Source organism: Taudactylus pleione, unplaced genomic scaffold, assembly GCF_031769625.1.
Source record: "Taudactylus pleione unplaced genomic scaffold, aTauple2 ptg000085l, whole genome shotgun sequence".
In the NCBI taxonomy this organism is placed as follows: Eukaryota; Metazoa; Chordata; class Amphibia; order Anura; family Myobatrachidae; genus Taudactylus; species Taudactylus pleione.
Genome location: NW_028284487.1, coordinates 3,814,887 through 3,839,120, shown reverse-complemented (window position 1 = coordinate 3,839,120; position 24,234 = coordinate 3,814,887). Strand labels below are relative to the sequence as shown.

Below are 24,234 nucleotides of genomic sequence, written 5' to 3'. Positions count from 1 at the left end.
GTAGCTGGGCTGCCCTCAGTGCTCTTCCTCTTCTCCGGGGCTGGCACCGCCGCACAGCTGCGGTGGTAGAGGTGCCCAACCTCCCGCGGGACACTTCTCCCCGCGGGTGAAACAGCGGAGCAGTGCCCGAAAAACGGGACTGTCCCACTGAAATCGGGAATGGTTGGGAGGGGTGTGCCCTCTATGAGGTGGCGCTCCTGTTCAACCGCACTGGTCGACAGTGCCTTGAGCCAGCCCTGTGGCATAGTATGAATAGGAGAAAGCAGGGGCGGTGGCTGAATTGTTGCCTAGGGTGTCCAGACACCATGCACCAGCCCTGTATTTACCCTGCATGCAAAAAAAATGTATGCATTGCACACCTTGCGTTGCAACATGGTTTGTCCAGGTACACAGTTATTTGCTCTATCTTACTCTGTTCCAAATCTGAATCAGGCCCTAAGAGTATAGTATTTTGCTTATTGTCAAAACTGATTTACAGTATGCATGGTTAAATTAATAAAAAAAATTAAATTTTGTCAATCATGGACATATTCCTGCTAAACTTATTTACCACCTCACCATTACCATTCCATGTCATAACTACTTACCCCTAATACAATAAACTTCTCTTTAAAAACATACATTTGTTTGAGGTCTTGTTTTGTTTAGGGAACTTTGTGTCTTTCTAAGCATTAGAATGCTCTCTTTCTTCACCAAGGAACAAGAAAGTGTCCACCAATAAGTACCGCAGATAATATTAGTTACACTTTCCCCACGTTTATGCAGCACTGTTGCTAGAAAGCGTCTATGACTAGTCAAATTTCCTCTGTACAGCACGATTCATAATGCATTGCTTAAAAGGAGTAGCAAAGGGAAACTTTGACAAAAGATCAACCTCTTACAGTGTTAACGTTTATGGAATTGTGCAATGGTGCTTTTCTATATTGCTTTTTTCTCTCTAAGCCTATTATTCCACTATCATTAGTAACTGATCCCTAGTATATTGTACTGCATGTTTGAAGCTTACTTGTAAACATTTCCATTAAACAAATTAATCAGTTAAAACAAAGGATCAAACAGCCTGTTCTGGTGTGATGTAAGTGGGTTCTTGGGAAGCCCTCTCTCGGGATATACTGCACATCTGTATGTGTGTATGTCATTGCAAGACGCCAATTTCTGCTACTAATACATTTCATTTATAATCTATACTATGTATTCTGAAGTATACATTAATGTCAATTAAGTTCATCCATATAAAACAAAGATTATATATCATTTATAAATGGTGATTACATAATATATAATGAATAACATACATTCTTAGCATTGATTTCTGAGACTTGTATTCTCATGGCTTTATATACGTAAATATAAGCATATTTGCAAGCATATAGCAAATTATTTATATACCATCAACACTTTAATTTGAAGATTTCCAAGGAAGACCTGTATACCTGAGGGATCGATAGATAATAGACCGAATTACAAGTACATTTTATGTTCTCTCCTCCAGCCACTTGTGTTTTGTCATTTTTTAATATCAATCTCAGGCCACGATATTGTCTTAATACTTACATCAGCTGGTACATTGTATCACATATAAGGTGCATAAACAAAATGGGCTAAATCAGAGTGCGAGCTGGCGCCGCTGCAGGAAAACATGCGAGTATTCCTGTATTTTTAAAACAGCAAGCATAATTAAAGGATAAATCAAGCTGGTTTAGCCTCTTAACATGCTTGCTGCTTTAAAAATACGGGAATACAGTACTCACATGTAATCCCACAGCAGCGCCAGCTCGCACTCTATTAGATTTAGCCTCATATATATAAATTTTCTGATAACTAAAAAGAAAGCATTCAATTCGATTAATTAAAGGTGGATCAGGGACATATTTGGACTATTGAAGGGAAATATACACTGTTATATGGTGTAAGTTCTAAAGCAACAGTGCCCCCTGTGGCCAAATTATCTTGGAAAATGGTAGAATATTTTTCGGCTTCATCAATCATTCACAAGCATCTCTCAGACAAGGGAGTAATGTTTCTTTATTCACGAAGAGCTCTATAAAATATATATATATACTATATTTAAAACAATTAGTGTTACATTGTAATGTCCCTTTAATATTTTAGAAACGCTTGCAACCTTGACAGAAGACATCAGCATCTTGAGAAAAGCACCTACATCCTATGGGACAGGTGGTGGTATAGGTAGATCTTATTCTCTCATCAGCACCTTCATAATTACAGAAATTTCCAGGTTTCTGCTTGATCCACAGATTAGAATGTGTATTATTTCAGAGCTTCTACATCCTCTGGGGAACGGTCGCCGACAGGAGTGTCTGTGGTTCCATCTGCCGCCTGAAACACAGTGTAACTGATATTAGAATCCAACTTACTTTTTAATGTAAAATATATAGAAACTATGTACACCCTGCGGGTAATAGCCAAATGCCTTGAGCCAGGAATCAACAATGTACCTGTAATCATCAAATGCAAGGAGCAGTAATCTAACACAGTGCTTAAAATCACCAGAGCCAGGAACTAACTCTATACCTGTAATTATCAGCTGGCTGGAGACAGGAACAGATACTGTACATTACCTGTAATCACCAAACTGCCCAGACCCAGGAACTAGCACAGTGCCTGTAATCACCAAACTGCCCATACCCAGGAACTTGCACAATGCCTGTAATCACCAAACTGCCCAGACCCAGGAACTAGCACATTGCCTGTAATCACCAAACTGCCCAGACCCAGGAACTAGCACAGTGCCTGTAATCACCAAACTGCCCAGACCCAGGAACTAGCACAGTGCCTGTAATCACCAAACTGCCCAGACCCAGGAACTAGCACAGTGCCTGTAATCACCAAACTGCCCAGACCCAGGAAACAGCACAGTGCCTGTAATCACCAAACTGCCCAGACCCAGGAACTAGCACAGTGCCTGTAATCACCAAACTGCCCAGACCCAGGAACTAGCACATTGCCTGTAATCACCAAACTGTCCAGACCCAGGAACTAGCACAGTGCCTGTAATCACCAAAATGCCCAGCCCCAGCACAGTGCCTGTAATCGCCAAACTGCCCAGACCCAGGAACTAGCACAGTGCCTGTAATCACCAGAATGCCCAGACCCAGGAACTAGCACAGTGCCTGTAATCACCAAACTGCCCAGCCCCAGCACAGTGCCTGTAATCGCCAAACTGCCCAGACCCAGGAACTAGCACAGTGCCTGTAATCACCAGAATGCCCAGACCCAGGAACTAGCACAGTGCCTGTAATCACCAAACTGCCCAGACCCAGGAACTAGCACAGTGCCTGTAATCACCAAACTGCCAAGACCCAGGAGCTAGCACATGGCTAAAGGAACTAGCACAGTATCTGCTATCACCAATTGCTCAGAGCCAGGAAATATCACTATATCTGTATATAACACCCACTAGGCGACGTTAATAGAATAACACCTCTTTTAGTGTTAAATGCTGCTACGGAGCTACCTATTGTATATACTGAATGCCTGAGACCTTGGGAGGGTTTTGCGGAGAAATGGGGCGTGGTCAAATAGTGGTGCATAGAAAAGGGTCATGGCTAAGTGGAAAACATCATCGAAAGGGGAAGTGGAACCGTAGCCTATAGAGGAGACAGGTTTTCCCGCCTTGGAAGAGACATTTTAGAGCTGGGCAACAGTGTGTGAGCTCCTGTACTCCCCCAGCGCTGGAGAAGGGCTAGGCCATTGCGGCTTCCACAATGCCCATCTAATGCCCAAGGAGAAAGACTAATAAAGAGGTCTGGAGAGAGACCTAAAAAAAAGCCTGTGAGAGACAGAGGGAAAGAGCTGGAAGCATGCAGTGTGAGCGTTAATAACACCGGTATGTACCTGGAATTTCGTTTACAATCGCAAAGGACAGCTCTTCTGAAAACAGCTGTCATTTGTGAAGAGGGGACATCCGGGTTTATGACTACGGGCGGGATGCAGCAAGCCGAGAAATGCGGTAAAACCCCGAAAATATGAGTTTGACCGCATTTCTCAAATGCACCAAGCCATTGCGGTGGGTAACGCCATCTTCCTGATGGTGTTACCCATAGAAGCATATGGGTTTCTCTCCACAGAGTGCTGATAGAGGGATCTAACTGGATCCTTCCCAGCACCCCCCGCATGCGCAGAAGGACGGAAAGGGGCTTCGGGTCAAAGATCCCGTGAGCCCCTCCACCACAAAGGGCCGCTCTTACCGACAGAGCGGTCCTTTTTGGGGATTGTCATGCATACCGACATTAACAACACCAGCATGCATGCGATGACTGGCAGAATGCATTGTATCGCGAGCGCGATGCGTCATGCATCCCAACCCTCAGAGTCATGTACTAGTGCTGTATTTGTAGCTATCAACTGTTTGAAGCTAGGTACTGTACCTGTAATGACTACCTGCCCAGACCCAGGAATTAACTCAAGGAGCTAGCACAGTACCTCTAATCGCTAACATGCCTGTAATCATTTATTGTGCAGAGCCAGAAATCAGCACTGTACCTGTAATCATCAAATGTCTGAAATCTAGCACAGTACCTGTCATTTCAAATTTCTCAGAGCAGGAACCTACCCCATACCTGTAACTGAAAACATGTGCACCCACTGGCAGCAACAATGTTTAATCTGCGACCTTATGTATCAAGTGTACCCTACATATCCTAGATTATAACATTTGGGAAGGAACACCATGTTTCATGCAATTACATGCTAATTTGTTGGTATCATGTACAGTGCTGCATAATACTGTATATTGGTGATTTACAAAACAATTCAGTATTTACAGGAAAAGATAAGTTTGACAAAGTCTGTTCAATCTCTAAATTCCACCCATGTTTACTGCTGGTTTATAAATACAATAAACCAGATATACTGTAGGTGTATTTTCCACCAATCCTAGGAACTGGAGTACATCAAGATTCAGAAAAAGAAACAATTTAAAGTTACAGATTTGATTACGATAAAATTAGGACCATCCTCAGCAAACTACTGTAGGACACATAAGAGGCCTAACCCTGTGTGAAGACCACTTAGTGGTGGAACTAGTGCGTGATGGCCCCAGGTTGAACAATATGCTTTGGGCTGGCTCAGCTGTGGCGGCTGTCAGGAAGGGGAAGCGTGTCTCCTCCTCTCATCCCTGGGTTTTCGCACCAGGGACAGTCACGTGTTTGTGGTATCAGATCTTCGGCGGGAAGAGCTGGAAAGGAAGCAGGACCGCCTCAGACAGGAGGAGCTGGGGATACGGGAGAGATGGGGGGAGCAGAGGGCTATTCCTCCTCTTCCTCCAGCCAGACTGCATCCTGCCCCACGGCGTATCATAATGAGTCAGTCTGAATGCAATGCACCGGCTGCACCACCGCTTCTTTCACCCCTGCTACCACTTAATAATAGTAATTTGTAGGAGTGATACAGTATATTAACACACATTGTAAGTTTTCTTTATGAAAATTGAAGCATAAATTATATTGAAAAATTTCTTATTTGACAAACAATGATTATTTTTTATATATATATTATTCAAAAAGGTGAGACGTCAGCGCCATCCAGTGTAATATTGCCAAAGTGTTCCAAAGGTGAGTTCAATGAAAATTATAACTCCAAAGTAGATATAGAAAAAAATGCATAAAAAAGAAGTCTGAAGAAGTCTGGCCAGTGGGCAACTCGGACAAAACGCGTTGAGGAATTGATGTTACTGGTGGTCCTTACTGCATTCTTGATGGTCCAAACCAGATAAGCTGTTTATCCTGATTCTTAGGTGTATGTTTTTTTGGATTTTTATGAAATGTGATATTTTACTTTACAACTCATTGGTACCCTATATGTGTTTTACCTTACATCATGCCATAAACCTGTGCGAGCATTTCTGTGAATACCAGGACCAAGCCTGAATAGTCCATTGGGTACGAGTACATTGCACTTTATGAAAATATTTTTCATGGTTTATTGGTATATATTTTTGGGTATTATTATTACATACCTTTGTGAGTTTTTTGCACATGCACAGTGCACTTTTCTTGTATGCTGTGAATTAGCACAAGCACTTTACATTTGAGCTGCTGTTATATGTATGGTTTGCACATTTAGCTCGTAATCACATACACCATATGAGGTGTGGATATTAAGGGCCTGATTCAGACCCACTCGCGAGCGCTGAGCGCTCGCAAGCGGGTCGATGTTGGGCCAGTGCGCATGCGTACGACGGACCCGGCTCATTTCCAGGGCTTGCGGAAATGAGACCCTACCACAAGGGTCTCGTCGCAAGCCCGATGGTCGCGATGGTCTTGACCATCTTTTTGGCCACTCGCTATAGCTGTGGGTGGTCACCCACAGCTATGCAAGCGGCCAGGAGGCCGCTCTAAAATTCAGAGGGACAGCCCTGATTCAGAGCGAGCGCTCTGTCAGAGCATCCGCTTCTGAATCAGGGCCTAAGTCAGTTAAATAGTTTGTGTTTTTATTAATATATTTTTTATGAATTTTTTTTATATATCTTCTTTGGGGTTATAATTTTCATTGAACTCACCTGTGGAACACTTTGGCAATATTACACTGGATGGCGCTGACATCTCACCTTTTTGAATAATTTATACTGTGGACTTTTTGAGCTGTGGTCCTGTTTGGAGACATTCGTAGCTGCCGCCCCTGAAGAGGGTGTGTGTAACCTCACATTCAAATACGGATTGTTAGAGGAAAAGAAAATATTTACATTCCTTTGGGATTCTATAACAACAAGAGCGCCGCTTATTTACCATAACTGTTTATTTTTTTAAATATATATATTATATATATATATATACACACACACATACACACATACATACATACAACCAGGGTTTGGCACCTCCAGAAATTCATTAAATACTGTCGCCGATGCCCTCACAAAGAACCAAATATAGAAAGCAGGGGTGCGGCACTCAAGGCATCAAACAAGACAGGTAAGCAGGCTGTGGCTTTTCAACGTTTCAGTTATTCAAACTGTCAGGAAAATTTTTTCCTGACAACAGTTTGAATAACTGAAATGTTGAAAAGCCACAGCCTGCTTACGTGTCTTGTTTGATGCCTTGAGCGCCGCACCCCTGCTATATATATATATACATATATATATATATTGTGATAGGATCACTGGTAAAGTGGTCTGTGGCAGGTACATTTGTCCCAGATTCCTGTCTTTTGTGTTTTAAACCCCCAGGAGAAAGTCTGCAGTGTAGCAGGCTTGAGTTTCAACTTTTTGAAAAGCCGGTTTAGGACCCCTGGGGTTGTGGGTGAGAGGAGAGGGAGGGCTCCACCCACGGCCACTCCAGGTTTTGGTTCTCGCAGCCTGGTAACAGGCTTGTTAGTTTTCCACCTGAGAGTGGCCAATATAAGCCTAGTATGTTTAGGGCTGAGTGTCTCACCTGGGAGAGCAGACAGGGAGTTTGCTCAGAGACACTGGAAAACCTAACTGTGAGTGTTGTGCTGTGCCTTTTGTTGCTGGTGAGGGCATTAGGCCCTGCCAGGTTCTGGTAGTGAGGGAACCACCTGTGAAGTTAGTGCCCCGACAAGGCTAGGATTTATGTTTATGTTTTCTTTATGTTATTTCTGACATTGTACAATAAAGACTGGCGCCGACCAGCTTGTACTTGCATCCAGACTGGTGAGCTGCTTCCCTGCTGCTGTGTGTGTGTGTAAGGAAGGAGTCCTCTACCCAGGAGAGGGACCCCCTAACCTAACTGTGTCACAATATGGTGGAGAATGCGGGCAACCACACACACAGAAGTTGCAGCAAGAGGAAAACTTTCCGTTTAAAAATTAAAGGGACAGACACCCAATTTGTGAGTGTGGAAATAACGCTGTGTCCTTGGAGTCCCATAGAGGAGGCGTCAGCCCATGCTCAGAGAGGCAAGGTTCAGCTTCCAACCTACACCCCAGGACAAAATGGAGGACATAATTAAAGCCCTGCTCCAAGCTACAACAGCTCAGCAGGAATCTACCAGAGCTCAGCAGGAATCTACCAGGGCTCTGCAGGAATCCACCAGGGTGCAACTGTCGGCCTTGGAGACAGCCCAGGGACAACAACAGGTTGCCATCGAGGAAACCCGCCGGGCCTTAGCGGAAAACAGCCAGGCCATAAAAGAGGTGGTACAGCACCTGATCGCCTGGCCCAGAGATGTTGGTACTGGTCCTCCCACCACCACTCACTCCGTACAAGCCAGTCACTTCCTCCAGAAGATGACTTTGGGCGATGATGTGGAGGCCTATCTCACCGCATTTGAAAGAACGGCCGAAAGGGAGAGTTGGCCCAAGGAGCAGTGGGCAAGTCTGGTGGCACCTTTTTTGTCTGGGGAGCCACAAAAGGCCTATTTTGACTTATGCCTGGCTGATGCCAAGGACTATAAAAAACTAAAACAGGAGATCCTAACTTGCTTGGGAGTCACCACCTTTGTTCGTGCCCAACGGGTCCACCGCTGGGAGTTCCATATGGACAAGCCTCCACGTTCACAGATGCATGACCTCGTCCATCTGTCCTCAAAATGGCTACAGCCCGAGATGCTGACGGGACCACAGATCGTGGAAAGGGTCGTGATGGACCGGTACCTGCGATCATTTCCCGCGACTCTGCGCAAGTGGGTGAGCCATGCAGACCCTAAGTCCGTGGACCAGTTGGTCGAGCTGGTGGAGAGGTACATGGCGGCTGAGGAGCTGATGAGTATGCCCCACCGAGCCCCGATGGCGCACCGGCGAACTCCCACAGACACTGGTAAGACTGTTCCAGGGGAGAAGGGTGCTGGGCGGTGGAATGTACCTAAGACTAAGGGTGTAGAACCTGGAGACAGGCCTGCCAGGCCGGGAAGGTTCTTGCCCCGTAAACGACTAGACATTAATATGACTCAGTGTTTCCGATGTGGTGGCTTCAGCCATATTGCCGCTAATTGCTCACTTACAACTGAACCTATGCAATGTGATACTGCTCATGTCTACCGCAGGGGGGCTTTCTTTGCACAGATAGCCTGTACGGCTGACCGGCAGGCTGAGACCGATAAGCACATGTGTGTACTCACTGTAGATGGCAACCGAGTAGAGGCACTGTTAGACTCTGGTAGCTTGGTGACACTTATAAAAGCTGAGCTGGTGAACCCCTTGCGGCGTGAGGGGAAAACTGTTGGTGTGACCTGCACACATGGGGATACTCGATATTATGTTACTGCCGAGGTGAACATCGAGACACCATGTGGTTCTGCTATAGTTTCTGTGGGTTTGGTGCATGGTCTGATGTACGATGCAATATTGGGGAGAGACTTTGCTCACTTCTGGAAGTTGTGGGAAAGCCGTTTTGTGAACAACCCCGATCCATTTGAGAAGGTTGTCAATGTAGTGGAGGAGGGAGTTTCTTCTGAGTCAGAGTTATTCCCTTTTTCTACTATGATTGGCGAACTAGAGAATGCGGAGCGTGACGGTGGCCCGCCAACTGATGTGCCTCCCATTGAGGTGGGAAGTGTTGTTGGGCCAGGTGATCGTCTGCCTGACTTAGAGGTCAGAAGAGAGGTCTTTGCCGTGGAGCAGTTGAATGACCCTACTTTGGTAAAAGCCAGGGAGAATGTAAAAGTAGTTGATGGTAAACCTGTAGACCCTGATAGTCCTTTGTCCTATCCCCACATGGCAATGTGGCAGGATTTGTTATATCAGGTGACTAAGAAGGGGGAAGATGTTGTGGAACAACTAATAGTTCCCAAAGCCTACAGAAGACCAGTGTTGGATCTGGCCCATGGTCATATAACGGCAGGCCATCTAGGGGTAGAGAAGACCACTGAGCGAATAATGCAGAGGTTTTTCTGGCCCGGGCTGCATAAAGAGGTATCTGACTTTTGCGCATCCTGCCCTGAGTGTCAGTATCATGCTCCCAGGCCACATTTTAAGGGTCCACTAGTTCCATTGCCTATTATAGAGGTGTCGTTTGAAAGAATAGCGATGGATTTGGTTGGACCCTTGATGAAGTCTGCAAGGGGACACCAGTATATTCTGGTCATAATGGATTACGCTACCAGGTACCCGGAAGCGATCCCGTTGCGCAATACGTCAACCAAGACCATTGTCAGAGAGCTAGTTCATGTCTTTAGCAGGCTGAGTATACCTAAGGAGATACTAACTGACCAGGGTACACCGTTTATGTCAAAAGTCATGAAAGAATTATGTCGCCTGTTCAAAATTGAACAGTTAAGAACTTCGGTTTATCACCCCCAAACCGATGGGCTGGTCGAGAGGTTTAACAAGACGTTAAAACACATGCTTAGGAAAGTGGTTGACAAGGATGGTAGGGATTGGGATTACTTATTGCCGTATTTATTGTTGGCCATAAGAGAAGTTCCCTAGTCCTCCACCGGGTTTTCACCTTTCGACTTGTTGTATGGGAGACACCCAAGGGGGTTACTAGACATTGCCAAAGAGACATGGGAGGGGCAGTCTAGTCCTTACAAAACAGTGATTGAGTATGTTTCTCAAATGCAGGAGAGAATTGCTGCGGTAGTGCCGATAGTGAGAGAGCACCTGGAACAGGCTCAACAGGCACAGCAGAGGGTATACAACCGCAATGCTCGGTTACGCAGCTTTGCTCCTGGGGACAGAGTGTTAGTATTGGTTCCCACTGTGGAAAATAAACTTTTGGCTAAATGGCAAGGGCCCTTTGAAATCTTAGAAAGAGTGGGGCAGCTCAATTACAAAGTTTACCAGCCGGGGAAAAGAAAGCCGGAACAGATATACCATATAAATCTGTTAAAGCCCTGGAAAGATAGAACGGTACTGTCGGCCGACCGAGCCCCTCCAGTAAATCCAGGGCCCTTAGTTCCCGAAGTGACCGTGGCAAAAACCCTGTCGGCAATTCAACAACAAGAGGTCAAGGAGTTTCTGATTAGAAATAGGGTGCTGTTCTCTGACGTACCTGGGAAAACCTCGGTCATTAAACATGACATCATCACTGACCCAGGGGTTAAAGTTAATCTAGAGCCCTATAGGTTACCAGAAGCACAAAGAGAATCGGTGTCGAAAGAAATTAAAAATATGCTAGAGTTAGGGGTTATTGAAGAATCACATAGTGAATGGTCAAGTCCCATTGTGTTGATTCCAAAGCCCGACGGGAGTGTGCGTTTCTGCAATGACTTCCGAAAGTTGAACAGCGTTTCAAAATTCGATGCCTACCCGATGCCAAGAGAGGATGAACTGATTGAGAGACTAGGGACGGCAAGGTATTTAACCACTCTTGACCTAACCAAAGGGTATTGGCAAGTACCGTTAACCGAGAGCGCCAAACAAAAGACAGCTTTTTCAGCGCCAGAGGGCTTGTTTCAGTACAAGATGTTGCCCTTCGGGCTACATGGGGCACCTGCTACCTTCCAAAGAATGATGGACAGGATTCTAAGGCCCCATAGATGGTATGCGGCTGCTTATCTGGATGACGTGGTAATTCATAGTCCTGATTGGCAGTCTCACTTACCCAGGGTACAAGCAGCGTTGGACTCCATCTATAAGACAGGTTTGACAGCCAACCCAAAAAAGTGTTGTCTAGGCATGGAGGAAGTAAAATATCTGGGATACACCATTGGCAGAGGCCTGATAAAGCCTCAGCTCAATAAGGTTGATGCCATACAAAACTGGCCACGGCCTCTGAATAAGAAGCAGGTGAGAGCCTTCTTGGGAATTACGGGGTACTACAGGAGGTTTATACCCAACTTTGCCACCATGGCAGTCCCACTGACTGACCTGACCAAAGGCAAACAAAAAGTCATGGTAGAATGGAGTCCTGAGGCAGAGAAAGCTTTTCAGGAGTTGAAAGTAGCGTTGTGTTCCCAACCAGTCCTGATGACTCCTAATTTTGAAAGGGAATTCATAGTACAAACCGATGCATCAGAAGTAGGTATAGGAGCGGTCCTGTCCCAGAACAAGGAGGGTGAGGAACACCCTATTTTCTATCTTAGCAGAAAGTTGAATGTACATGAGAGAAACTATGCCACAGTGGAGAAGGAGGCGTTGGCCATAAAGTGGGCGTTAGAGGCTCTCAGGTAATACTTGGTCGGAAGAAAGTTCAAATTGATCACTGACCATGCCCCTCTGAAGTGGATGTCTGAAAATAAGGACAGTAATGCGAGAATTACAAGATGGTTCTTGGCGTTACAAACTTTGAAATTTTCAGTGGAACACAGGCCAGGAAGCCAGCTGGCCAATGCTGACGCGTTGTCACACGTTCATTGTTTGGGGGCTTCAGTTGTTCCGCCCACAGGTCGAAACAAAGGGGGGGGGATATGTGATAGGATCACTGGTAAAGTGGTCTGTGGCAGGTACATTTGTCCCAGATTCCTGTCTTTTGTGTTTTAAACCCCCAGGAGAAAGTCTGCAGTGTAGCAGGCTTGAGTTTTGGCTTTTTGGAAAGCCGGTTTGGGACCTGGGGGTTGTGGGTGAGAGGAGAGGGAGGGCTCCACCCACGGCCACTCCAGGTTTTGGTTCTCGCAGCCTGGTAACAGGCTTGTTAGTTTTCCACCTGAGAGTGGCCAATATAAGCCTAGTGTGTCTATAACAACAAGAGCGACGCTTATTTACCATAACTGTTTATTTTTTTAAATATATATATTATATATATATATATATACACACACACATACACACATACATACATACAACCAGGGTTTGGCACCTCCAGAAATTCATTAAACACTGTCGCCGATGCCCTCACAAAGAACCAAATATAGAAAGCAGGGGTGCGGCACTCAAGGCATCAAACAAGACAGGTAAGCAGGCTGTGGCTTTTCAACGTTTCAGTTATTCAAACTGTCAGGAAAATTTTTTCCTGACGACAGTTTGAATAACTGAAATGTTGAAAAGCCACAGCCTGCTTACGTGTCTTGTTTGATGCCTTGAGCGCCGCAACCCTGCTATATATATATATATATATACATATATATATATATTGTGATAGGATCACTGGTAAAGTGGTCTGTGGCAGGTACATTTGTCCCAGATTCCTGTCTTTTGTGTTTTAAACCCCCAGGAGAAAGTCTGCAGTGTAGCAGGCTTGAGTTTCAACTTTTTGAAAAGCCGGTTTGGGACCTGGGGGTTGTGGGTGAGAGGAGAGGGAGGGCTCCAGCCACGGCCACTCCAGGTTTTGGTTCTCGCAGCCTGGTAACAGGCTTGTTAGTTTTCCACCTGAGAGTGGCCAATATAAGCCTAGTATGTTTAGGGCTGAGTGTCTCACCTGGGAGAGCAGACAGGGAGTTTGCTCACAGACACTGGAAAACCTAACTGTGAGTGTTGTGCTGTGCCTTTTGTTGCTGGTGAGGGCATTAGGCCCTGCCAGGTTCTGGTAGTGAGGGAACCACCTGTGAAGTTAGTGCCCCGACAGGGCTAGGATTTATGTTTATGTTTTCTTTATGTTATTTCTGACACTGTACAATAAAGACTGGCGCCGACCAGCTTGTACTTGCATCCAGACTGGTGTGCTGCTTCCCTGCTGCTGTGTGTGTGTGTAAGGAAGGAGTCCTCTACCCAGGAGAGGGACCCCCTAACCTAACTGTGTCACAATATATACAACATACATATATATATGTTAATATATAATAAAAGAAGAGCGCTCCATAGTGCAAAGTAAACGTTGGTTTAATAAAGCATCTGTGGCTAATATGACATAGGCATCACATGGTACCGCTCGTAACTCATTAAAAACAGTGTGGGCTGGTTACCACGTGATTTAATAAAGGAATACTCCACAAGCTATCTGCTCTGGACACCGTCTAGTAAGTCCGCCGGGCTTACACACCCTGCCACTGGACACTGCTGCCAGGCCGCTGCAGGTCGGACCTCGTGCGTTCCCGATCAGGTGCACGGAGTGCCGGGGGTCTGTGTAGTTGACGTCACTGAAGCCCCGCCCTAACGCGTTTCGTCAGAGACTTCGTCAGAGGGCGCCCTCTGACGAAGTCTCTGACGGACCGCCCTCTGACGAAGTGTGTGAGCCCAGCAGACTTCCCAGATGGTGTCCAGAGCAGATATCCGGTGGAGTATTCCTTTATTAAATCACGTGGTAACCAGCCCACACTGTTTTTAATGAGGTACGAGCGGTATCATGTGATGTCTATGTCATATTAGCAGCAGATGCTTTATTAAACCAATGTTTATTTTGCACTATGGAGCGCTCTTCTTTTATTATATATTAACAGATCTATTGAACCTGGACTCTGGTCATTTAAAGGAGAGCTACAGTCCCTGGACAAACAGATTAAGGACCTGGTGTTATTATATAAGATTTCTTACACTAGTAAGAATCATTCCAGTGTTCTTTTCTTGCTGGACTCAAGTGAGACTGAATGTTTATGTTACAGTGCATGGTTTATTTCACGCACAGCTTCTGATATATGTACATATATATATATATATATATATATATATATATATATATCTCCACTGAATAAAGCAAAGGCACTTCCATCATTGGGAGACAATGCAACCCGGTGGGCAAATTATTACCATGATTTTATATTTTAACATGGTTCTATTGCTTGAATTTTTTTTCTCAGATAATATAATTGACTTGTGCATCCATTCGGCTGCTATATCTCAAGTGGTGTGCACAAAAGACTGGAAGATGCATTAGATCTGTGGTACATCACTGGTTTAAGCCTCCTGATTGGCGTTTGATGCCCCTGTTACAGTGGTTGACTTTGCAGTAACTACCAGCTTGAGGAAGTGGTTAGGAGACCACAAAACAAAAATATATTGTTGAGGAGACTCACATTATAGTATGAATCCTCATTTTAATCCCCTTATATTTAAAATTATTTATATTTTTTTCTTTCTTTTAATTAATCATGTTTTATATATAACATCTGCCTGGTTTTTATTAAGCTCTTACTGAGCAATATTAATTATTACAGACATAACTTTAAATTAATTGGTATATTAATAGACGAAAAATTATTTTTCTAAAAATATCTCTTTTTTGTATGAGACTACATAATTTCCTAATTGATCTAATGCTATTGCATAACTCCTGGAGATCTCACTATGGGGTCTATTCATAAAGGACATGAAGTGGCTACTGAAAAATATCACTATATATATATCGCATCGCATTGACACGATATATAGTGATGTTTAGCAGCCATTCATGTATACTTACCTCTCCGACGTTTTCATGCGCTATCCGACTCCGGCGTCTCAGTTACATTGGCCATTTTGAGTGACCATAGCCTCACTCAGTCAATGTTTTCATATTTTGCGTCTGATGCTGTGTATGTGTATACAGTGCAGACTGCTGCGATGGCTCTGGGGGACGTCTCAGTACAAGTCCCGGTGGCTGTGCCATTAGCATATTTTCACATATCCATAGCTGAAAGAAATCGCAGCTGTGGCAGCAAAAGCGTACAACTATGAATCAATCCCTGTTTCCTTTATATCTTTTCTGTCAATATAATCATGGAGAGAACACTTAAATAACACTACACAACAAAAAATAGTTATGGTCAGATACTGAGGAAAATCCAGGTGTTCTTGGCTAGTTTCTGTGTGCTGATTCCAATGCCTAATTCGTTAGTAACTAAGTTATGAGCATCCTATTGTTTTAGGTTTTAAACATTATACAACAGCTATTACAGTGATATCTTTGTGATTTCTTTGCTCTTAGGGCTGCAGTTAGGGTACACCAAAAACATGATAGTCGTGATGACAAACACCATTATGATGTGAAAGACTGGCCAGCAAGATCTGAACACATCATTGGGAAACACAATGTTCTCCACAAGTCCCTAGCAGATCCTCATAAAGTTTATCTTCCACCACGCCACATAAAATTGGGATTAGTGAAAAACTTTGTGAAGGTTATGGATCACAATGGAAGTGGCTTCATCTATCTGAAGGAGAAATTTGGAGCAGTGCTATCTGATGCTAAGATAAAAGGAGGAGTTTTTATTGGACCACAGATTCATGAAATGATTCGAGATACAGAGTTCAGATGGAAGTTAAATACACTTGAGTTAGCAGCTTAGGATGCCTTTGTGTTAGTGGTGAAGAACTTTCTTGGAAATAACAGATCAGTATGTTGAGCAAGTAGACAATATGCTTACAGCTTACAAGCAATGGGCTGCAGAAAGTCCCTGAAAATGCATTTTTTCCACTGTCACCTCAACTTCTTCCCACCCAACCTAGGTGCAGTTAGCGATGAACATGGTGAGATTTCATCAAGACATTTCTTTAATGGAAACAAGAAACCAAGGTCGCTTTGACCCCAATATGAGCGCAAGAGCAAGTCCCCAAAGTATTTTTGAATATATTCATCTAATGTTTAAACACATTTTATATGTAACAAAAGCTGTGTTTTTGATCATTGTTAATGTTTAAGTAAAATAATGCTGCTTACGTTTAATTTGAATAAAATAGCAAACACTATATAAACATGTACAAATTAAACATTGGTAATGTCTATAACTTTAAATTCTGTGTGATGTGATAGGTACGTTTGATTTCAGATTTGGAATCAGCACACCCAAATTAGCCTGGAGTTAACATAGTAGCAAAAATAGTTGTAATCTGACAGCAGACTGAGAAAGCACCAACACATACTTATAGCAAATAAATATGCAATATTAACATAAAAAAAAAGAAAAAAAAGTTTACTTACCATCAAACCCAGACAACCTGCACAACATGTGCATAGACAAATAACTGCAACAAAGAAAGCTAAAAAGATGTACTCAAAGATCAGGATTCCAAATGCAAATTTATAAACCAAATCATTACAACGTCTTGGATTGTCCTGGTAGATCCTAAACACCCAGACGCTACCTGGGAAGAAAAATGGAAAAAAAAAAGGATTTAAAGAATAAAATAATTTTTTTTTATATCTAATATTATTAAATTGATCTAAAAGTGTTTGCTACACAACATATCTATTTCTGATCAGAATTGAGGTAGGTTCTTAGGAGAGATGAGCAATTCTGGAAGTTTCATTTATGGGGCATTTCATAAAATGTTCAAACAAACCAGATCTTTAAAAGAATTATTTGGCAAAACATTAAAAAGGGTTTTATGACACTTAGGGCCGCATTCAACTAGCCACGGAAGCCGCCGAGTTACCGCCCATTTGGTGATTTCTGCTTGCAGTCTGTGATTTTCCTACCATAGTAACCGGAAGTATGCACAGCCGGAGATTGTGTGAACCATGCAGCTAGTTGAATGTCTCCCAATGTCTATATCTAGAGGGATTGAATAAAGCCACAGAACTAGTATAAGTAAAATGGTTAGGTAGCAACATTTGGATTATCTGTTGGTTTATACCAGTCTATTTTAATTCAAGTACAGTTTCTATAAAGGTAAATTTAATAGTATGTTTATTGGGTTATTACTGTTATTATGAAATTGAGGTTTAATATAACATTTACATTTGGTGTTTACCCAGGTGTTGAAACTATAGAAATTCCTTGTGACATATTTACTTTTTCCTGAATGACTACTGTATCTTTAGATTACTAGAAGAGATAGGCATATGATGAGTGACATAAAAAGCATTCTTAGGTGTATATTTACTAAAGTGAGAGTTTTTAGAAGTGGAGATGTTGCCCATAGCAATCAATCAGATTCTAGCTATTATCTTCTAGAAGGTGCTAGTTAAATGTTAAGTAGAATCTTATTGGTTGCTATGGGCAACATCTCCACTTCTAAAACTCTCTACTTTAGTAAATATACCCCTTACATTTATACTGCCGATAGCATGAAAAAATGTTAATTAGCATTTTAACGGGGTCAACTTCTGTCAGGACTGTGGTGTTTTTGTGTTCCTGACCGTGATGCTGGTGGCTCAGCGGAAGAACTCGAGATCTGGAGTTTAGCAGGCTTGATAGAACTCAAGGAATAAGCTCAGGTACTGAACCCTGGTGGTGACCAGGACTATTGGGAAGGAACACAAGGAGACTGGAGATAACAGGACTCAGGAGATAACTCAGATAGACTGCTCTTGGAGATAGCACAAATAAACTGGACTCTAGCGATAGCACCGGCAGAGTAAACTCGGGAGACTGAGAACTAGATAGGTACAAGGAGTTGGCTAATACCCTAGCCAGGGGTGCAGAGTCTAAACACACCAGAAGTCTTCTCCAGGGAACACCTCAAGGAGATTTGGATTTCGCTGCGTCTGGTGTGCAGGTTGCGACCCCCTTGTAGGGTCTCCCAAGTACTTTATCTAGAACTCTCCGATAATGCTGAGGCCTAAGCCCCAGATCTTCGGACAATGATAATTGGGAAATAGTAGCAGGAGTCAATGATAGAGATCCGACTGCAGCTTATGATAATGGAACCGTTGGTGCTTGTATCCGATAGGGACTGATGGTGCTGGTTATCTGATAGGACCGAATGCTGGTTATCCGATAGGACCGATTGCTGGTTAACCGATAGATCTGATCGGTTAGGACCGATTCCTGGTTATCCGATAGGACCGATTGCTGGTTATTGGATAGGACCGATTGCTGGTTATCAGATAGGACTTTATCTAGAACTCTCCGATAATGCTGAGGCCTAAGCCCCAGATCTTTGGATAAAGATAATTGGGAAATAGTAGCAGGAGTCAATGATAGAGATCCGACTGCAGCTTATGATAATGGAACCGTTGGTGTTTGTATCCGATAGGGACTGATGGTGCTGGTTATCTGATAGGACCGAATGCTGGTTATCCGATAGGACCGATTGCTGGTTAACCGATAGATCTGATCGGATAGGACCGATTGCTGGTTATCCGATAGGACCGATTGCTGGTTATCGGATAGATCTGATCGGATAGGACCGATTGCTGGTTATCGGATAGGACCGATTGCTGGTTATCAGATAGATCTGATATGATAGGACCGATTGCTGGTTATCGGATAGGAGTGATTGCTGTTTATCCGATAGGACCGATTGCTGGTTATTGGATAGGACCGATTGCTGGTTATCGGATAGATCTGATTGCTGGTTATCGAATAGGCATTGGCGTCTTTATAGTGGGTTCAAGGTGTGCGGTGCACATGGGCCCCTGGGTCCAGGGGGCCCACACTGCATACCCTGCACCCATAGTTAATAATATAGTTACCTCTCCGCAGATTCCAATGTGCTGCTTCGGCGCTGCAGAGCAGCAAAAACTCACTGGGAAAATGTCAGCAGCCATTTTCGCAGTGATCTGCGCATGCGCAGAAAAGATGTCGCAGGGAACATCTTTTCTGCCAGAATCTACAGCGCTCAGTGCACTGACAGATAGGAGGGGGTCCAGACGGAGGCTGTACACGGGCTCCCTCCTCTCCTAAAATGCCCCTGCGGATAGAAGAGATTGCTGGTAGTGACTTCCACGGCTGCAAGAGTCTGGAGCCTAGATCCGTAGTACAGTAGCGTTCCCGTAGGCTGTTTTAGCGGGGTGCTGCGCCCTGCCCTCCTTCTGGAGGGCAAAAAGCGCCCTGCCCTCACCCAGCAGCGCACCACTAAGACAGCCTGTGGGTGCCGTCTTCACCTGTGGGTCGCAGTGTCCCGCGGGTGGTGGAAATGTGCAGTGACTTCGTCACCACCAGTGAGCAGACACCGGGTGCATGCGCCCGGCATCTATTCTACCTGTCAGCAGCGCTTGGGGGCTGCCCAGAGTGTCCGTAAGTGCAGGGCACGCCCCCAAGAGTGACGAAAAGGTGACGCGTCTTATAGACAGGCCCCCTTTTCAATGGCCACGCCCCTTTTTTGGGTGCGCGCGCGTCTTTGACGTGCGCGGAAGTGCCTTCTCTAGCTCCGGCGCCCTGTCTGCCACCAGAGCTACACTCGACACTAGTACAGGAGTGAGATTTGTTGTCCAAGGCACTGACTGCTAGTCAGTGGATTCCTCATATCCTCCCTGGCTTGTCCTGATTGGCTAACAGGATCAGGTGTCCGCTATTGTGTATATGATTGGAGGAAAGGAAACCAGCGCTGAGTGGTGCATGGAATCATGTGACCGTTGCAGAGATTGGAGGATCAGTGGTCAGCTGACTGAATGTGGTAGAGCCCAGTCTCCTGAGCACATGCAGAACGCTGGACACTGGCACCTCAGGGAAGACAATACTGCACACTGGAGCTATGCAGAAGGAATGGTCAGCACAAGAGAACTGGAAGCAGTACATCAACATGATCCCTGCAGTCCAGGTTCAAGACATTAGCTGAATTGCAAAAGTCTGTTTGTAGTCAGGAGTCTACTGCTCTCACAGACAGAGAGACTCACAGGTGTGCAATCAGGGCCTTAATCAGGTTGGATCACACGGCTGCGTGGTCGATGTTTTTGCTCTGCACATGAATCGCAGTGCGTGTGCGCGAACCGGCCGCTGCGATTGGGAAGCGATCGCAATAAGCACGCAGTCCCATCTCATAGTGATTGACAGGAAGTGAACGTTTGGTGGTGGAGAGGGGGGGTGGTCGGCGGAGCGCAGGAGTGCCTGGGCATTTGAACGCCGTTACAGGGGCGTGCATAATTAAGCCCCTGTGATTGCATACGCTGGCAGAGGTTTAGATGGCGACAGGAAGTTTAGCAGTTTGTGAGGTAGGGTCAGGTCAACCACAACTGTGCGAATGGTTCCGATGTTACTTGATTTTACTGATGTTTTTGCTGACTTGCGGATGCATGTCTTGGGAAGTGTGCAGATTTGATACAGTAATGGGCGCCTTGGTATAGTGCTGTTGTTGCCGTGCGATTGCATTTATTAGCATATTTTCGTAGCTAGTGGGTACGTGCGAACGCAGCCATGCGATCCATGCTGAATCAGGCCCTCAGTCCAGAAGGGAATCCAGGAGCTAGCAACACATACATGCTGCAGCCTGCAGGCAATCTGGATATCCTGACCTGCAGAGCAGGTAGCAGAGACAAGCCACGGGACAAGTCAGTAAGGTATGAAGGAAATAAGTCAGGATCATGGTGCCGGGATTATGGTGTCGACAAGAATAATGGGGTCTATTCATGTAGATTTGAGGTACTGAATTGCTACTTTTCACTATAGATTGCATCAGCTCGATGCAATCTTTACCTTTGCTAAATAGCAACTCATGTACACTTAACCCTCCTGCGGAATTAAACGAAAAACTGGGTCCCGAGCGAAGCGCTAACCTAACTGCATGATAGGAGGAAGATAACAGTGCCTTGTGTCCGGTGAAGCAGCATTGGGGGGGCTTCTCCTGTGTCATGTCCTTTGGCGCTGAAGAAGTCTGCTGCTGCTGCCATGGTCCTCTTTCATTATGCCCACCAATCTGGCTGCTGTTTAAACAAGGAGTGAAGCTCTCTCACCTCCTTGTAGCCGGTGTGTTCTGTGCCCCAGCGTCGCTTGCTTTCCCCAGCCTGCCTACACTGCGCGGTTCCAGTCCCTATCTCACTGCTGCAGCTGCACTACAGTCTGGCTGGGCTGTGGATGTAGCCCAGCGGGATTTACAAGTGGAGTGCCGGAGGGCAAGCACTCTGTTCCCGCAGGGAGCCTACCCCACTAACCGGAAATGGCGGAGATGTTTACAATAAAAGTAACCTTAAATATATTTAATAAATATATTATTTATTATTATTGTATTAACATTTTTTGTCATCCTGGCAATTCACCCCGGCAGCAGGCATAAGGAGGAGGGATGGCTGCTGTACACTGAAGGGGAGGAGATACTCACCGATGCAGGGGAGGAAGCAGGAAGAAATGGCGCTTTTTCTCCTCCATGAGCTGTTACGACATCTCAAGATGGCGTTATTATTTTTTCACAGAGAACGGTAACCTGAGTTTACCATTGCTTTATGAATTGCAGGCAGATCGCTTTCCCCATACTTGTGTATGGGGAAGCAAAATTTCTTGAAAATAGGAAATAGGGTAATCTTGTACATGAATAGCCCGAAGCTGTGATAAGCTCTTTTTGAACAGCTCAAGCATGAAAAAGGGCTTTTCACTGTTTTATGAATAGACCCCAATGTCTGTAATGTTCTCGTCGACATAACTTAGGGCCTAATTCAGAGCCGCTTGCGCATGCTGTGCGTTCGCAAGCGCCCCAATGTTCTGCATACACGCATGCGTACGCTTCATTCTGCGCGTGCGCAAACACTGCATTCGCAACCCTCTCGCTCGCCCAGCAAAGGTAGCCCAGGGTAATGAGTGACAGGAGAGGCCGTTTGTGGGTGGTAACAGGGGCAGGACACTAATAACGGGGGGTTGGAGACGCAAACACAGGCGTGCCTGGGTTTTTCAACGCCATTTTAGAGGCGTGCATAATTAACAGGCTGCGTCATAGTACACCTCACTTGCCATTTTTTTACACTGATTTCCTCGCAATGCTTGCGGTAGGGTAAAGCTACCTCAAGCACTGCGTTCGCATCCGATGGTGCTTGATGTACCAATGTTTTAATACACTTCCTGGAGATGACGTGTTGCTGGTGGGCGGCTCTGCCTGTGCGATTGGGCGTACGCATACACAAAGTGGCCACTCGCTAAGACATGGTGGGCCTGCTTATGCCTTGGCGAGCAATCGCTTCCCGTAGCGTCACTTTGAAAAATTTTCATACGCATCTCGTGAGTGTACGCAGATAGCGAACGGGTCTGAATCAGGCCCTTAATCTTTTCACACAGGCTCTCGTAATAAATATATTAAGAACTGCCGAACTGGTTTAAAGACCTATTTAACATGTTGTAATCATGTCTGAAAGATTTAATAAAGTGTAACAATTAGGTTGAACTGAAGATAAGATCGTTTGTGAATGCTATTAAGTTAATTGTGTAATATGGAATTTGTAACCTAAATCCGTAATACTTTACGGATTAATAAATAACCTAGGCGCCCATTTGTTTAAGTTTTATTATACACAACGAGTTTTAAAACTTGTTGCATATGATAAATGGTGCTCCAGCCAATTAGCTCCCAACTGTCATTTTTCAAACAAATTACAGTTAGGAGCTGATTGGCTGGAGCACCATTGTCATACGCAACAAGTTTTAAAACTTGTTGCCTATGATAAAACGTGTTGATACATGGGTCCCTTAGTCTCTCCTTTTACAATCTACTGTATATTTAATCTGCCAATTTATATTCTTTTTTGTAAAAGTTACTCAATGACAATAGTTTGTGTTGAGAAAATGATTTAACCCCAAATACCCTCACATTTACCTGCGATGAACCAGCAAAAGGAGAACAGGGCCATAATGCTCTCTATGGCATACGCTATCTTGTCACCCACCAGCTTTAGCGGGAGGAGAGCAAATGCCACCAAATGAAAGACCCCCGCCACAATCAGGTAGATAGGAATTTTTGGTTCCACCGGACAGTTGTCAACATGCATGGAACCTGTACAAAGAATAATACAAAGATTACAATACAAAAACTGTATTTACCTGACACAATAGTAGGACAATCTTGTCATGCAAACATATATAGGGTCTTACCTATGATAACCATGGCAATACTAAGTGCTGTCCACAGTAATACAGTAAATATTTGTGAGCCTGAAATAAAATACAAAATATTTATTTAACATTAAGTTGACCTAACATCTTATCTAGGTAAAGGAATAACACAATGAAAACATGGCTGGCTTTTGAGGAGTGTAAATGGGGCAGTAAATGGGGGGTTTGAAAACCCCCTGCCCACACTTAGCATACATGACATACAGTATTCATTAGTGATGTTGTCCACTCACTTCCTGCTTCTCTCTATTCTGACAAAACAGCCATCAGCATTATATAGGGTTTTTTTTTTTAGCTATGGTTAAATAAATAAATAACAAAACTAAAACAAAAATGAATGTGCCACATGACGTGTTGCTGTGGTTATTGAAATTTTGTGTGACCACAGCGATATCTCTGGCTGTCCCACTCAGGAACATCTAAGCAGCGAGTATTGACAAGAATGTTGATGCTGCTCATATGGGTCTTGTTTAAGTCATATGGGTTTTAGATTACCAGTCATCAATAGTATACTGTAATTTAATGTGCAGCAACCAGATCTTCACTGTATGTGTTGCCACAGGAAATCCTTCAAACCACTGACCTATAGTACCTGGCTTGCATCGCCCGACATTTTATAAAGCAAAATAGGGACCCAAGACCCTTCCTTAATCCATGCCCAGACCCACCCAAGCCACATCTAGAACACACCAGCCAGGCCCAGTAATATACAAATCATGCCTAATTATCGTGAAGCCATGCCACTTTATGGGTTCAAAAATGTGAATATTCACCAACTAAACAGCTACACATGCTGTGAGATGCCTCTCAACCAAAGCTGAGTACACGC

General features: G+C 44.4%; 1 protein-coding gene across 2 annotated transcripts in view; it reads right to left on the bottom strand.

Moving 5' to 3' along the window:
• Positions 1-2,008: 2,008 nt before the first annotated feature.
• The window catches only part of LOC148529660 (transmembrane protein 272-like), a 102,320-nt gene continuing 80,094 nt past the window's right edge, over positions 2,009-24,234 (bottom strand). For both annotated transcript variants that reach the window (XM_088468318.1, XM_088468319.1), the window contains 4 exons: positions 23,385-23,444; positions 23,110-23,286; positions 16,631-16,794; positions 2,009-2,340 (listed from right to left, as the gene is read on the bottom strand). In XM_088468318.1, the coding sequence (XP_088324444.1) occupies positions 2,272-2,340; positions 16,631-16,794; positions 23,110-23,286; positions 23,385-23,444 (470 nt within the window). In that variant the 3' untranslated portion in view covers positions 2,009-2,271. The remainder of the gene's footprint in view (positions 2,341-16,630; positions 16,795-23,109; positions 23,287-23,384; positions 23,445-24,234) is intronic.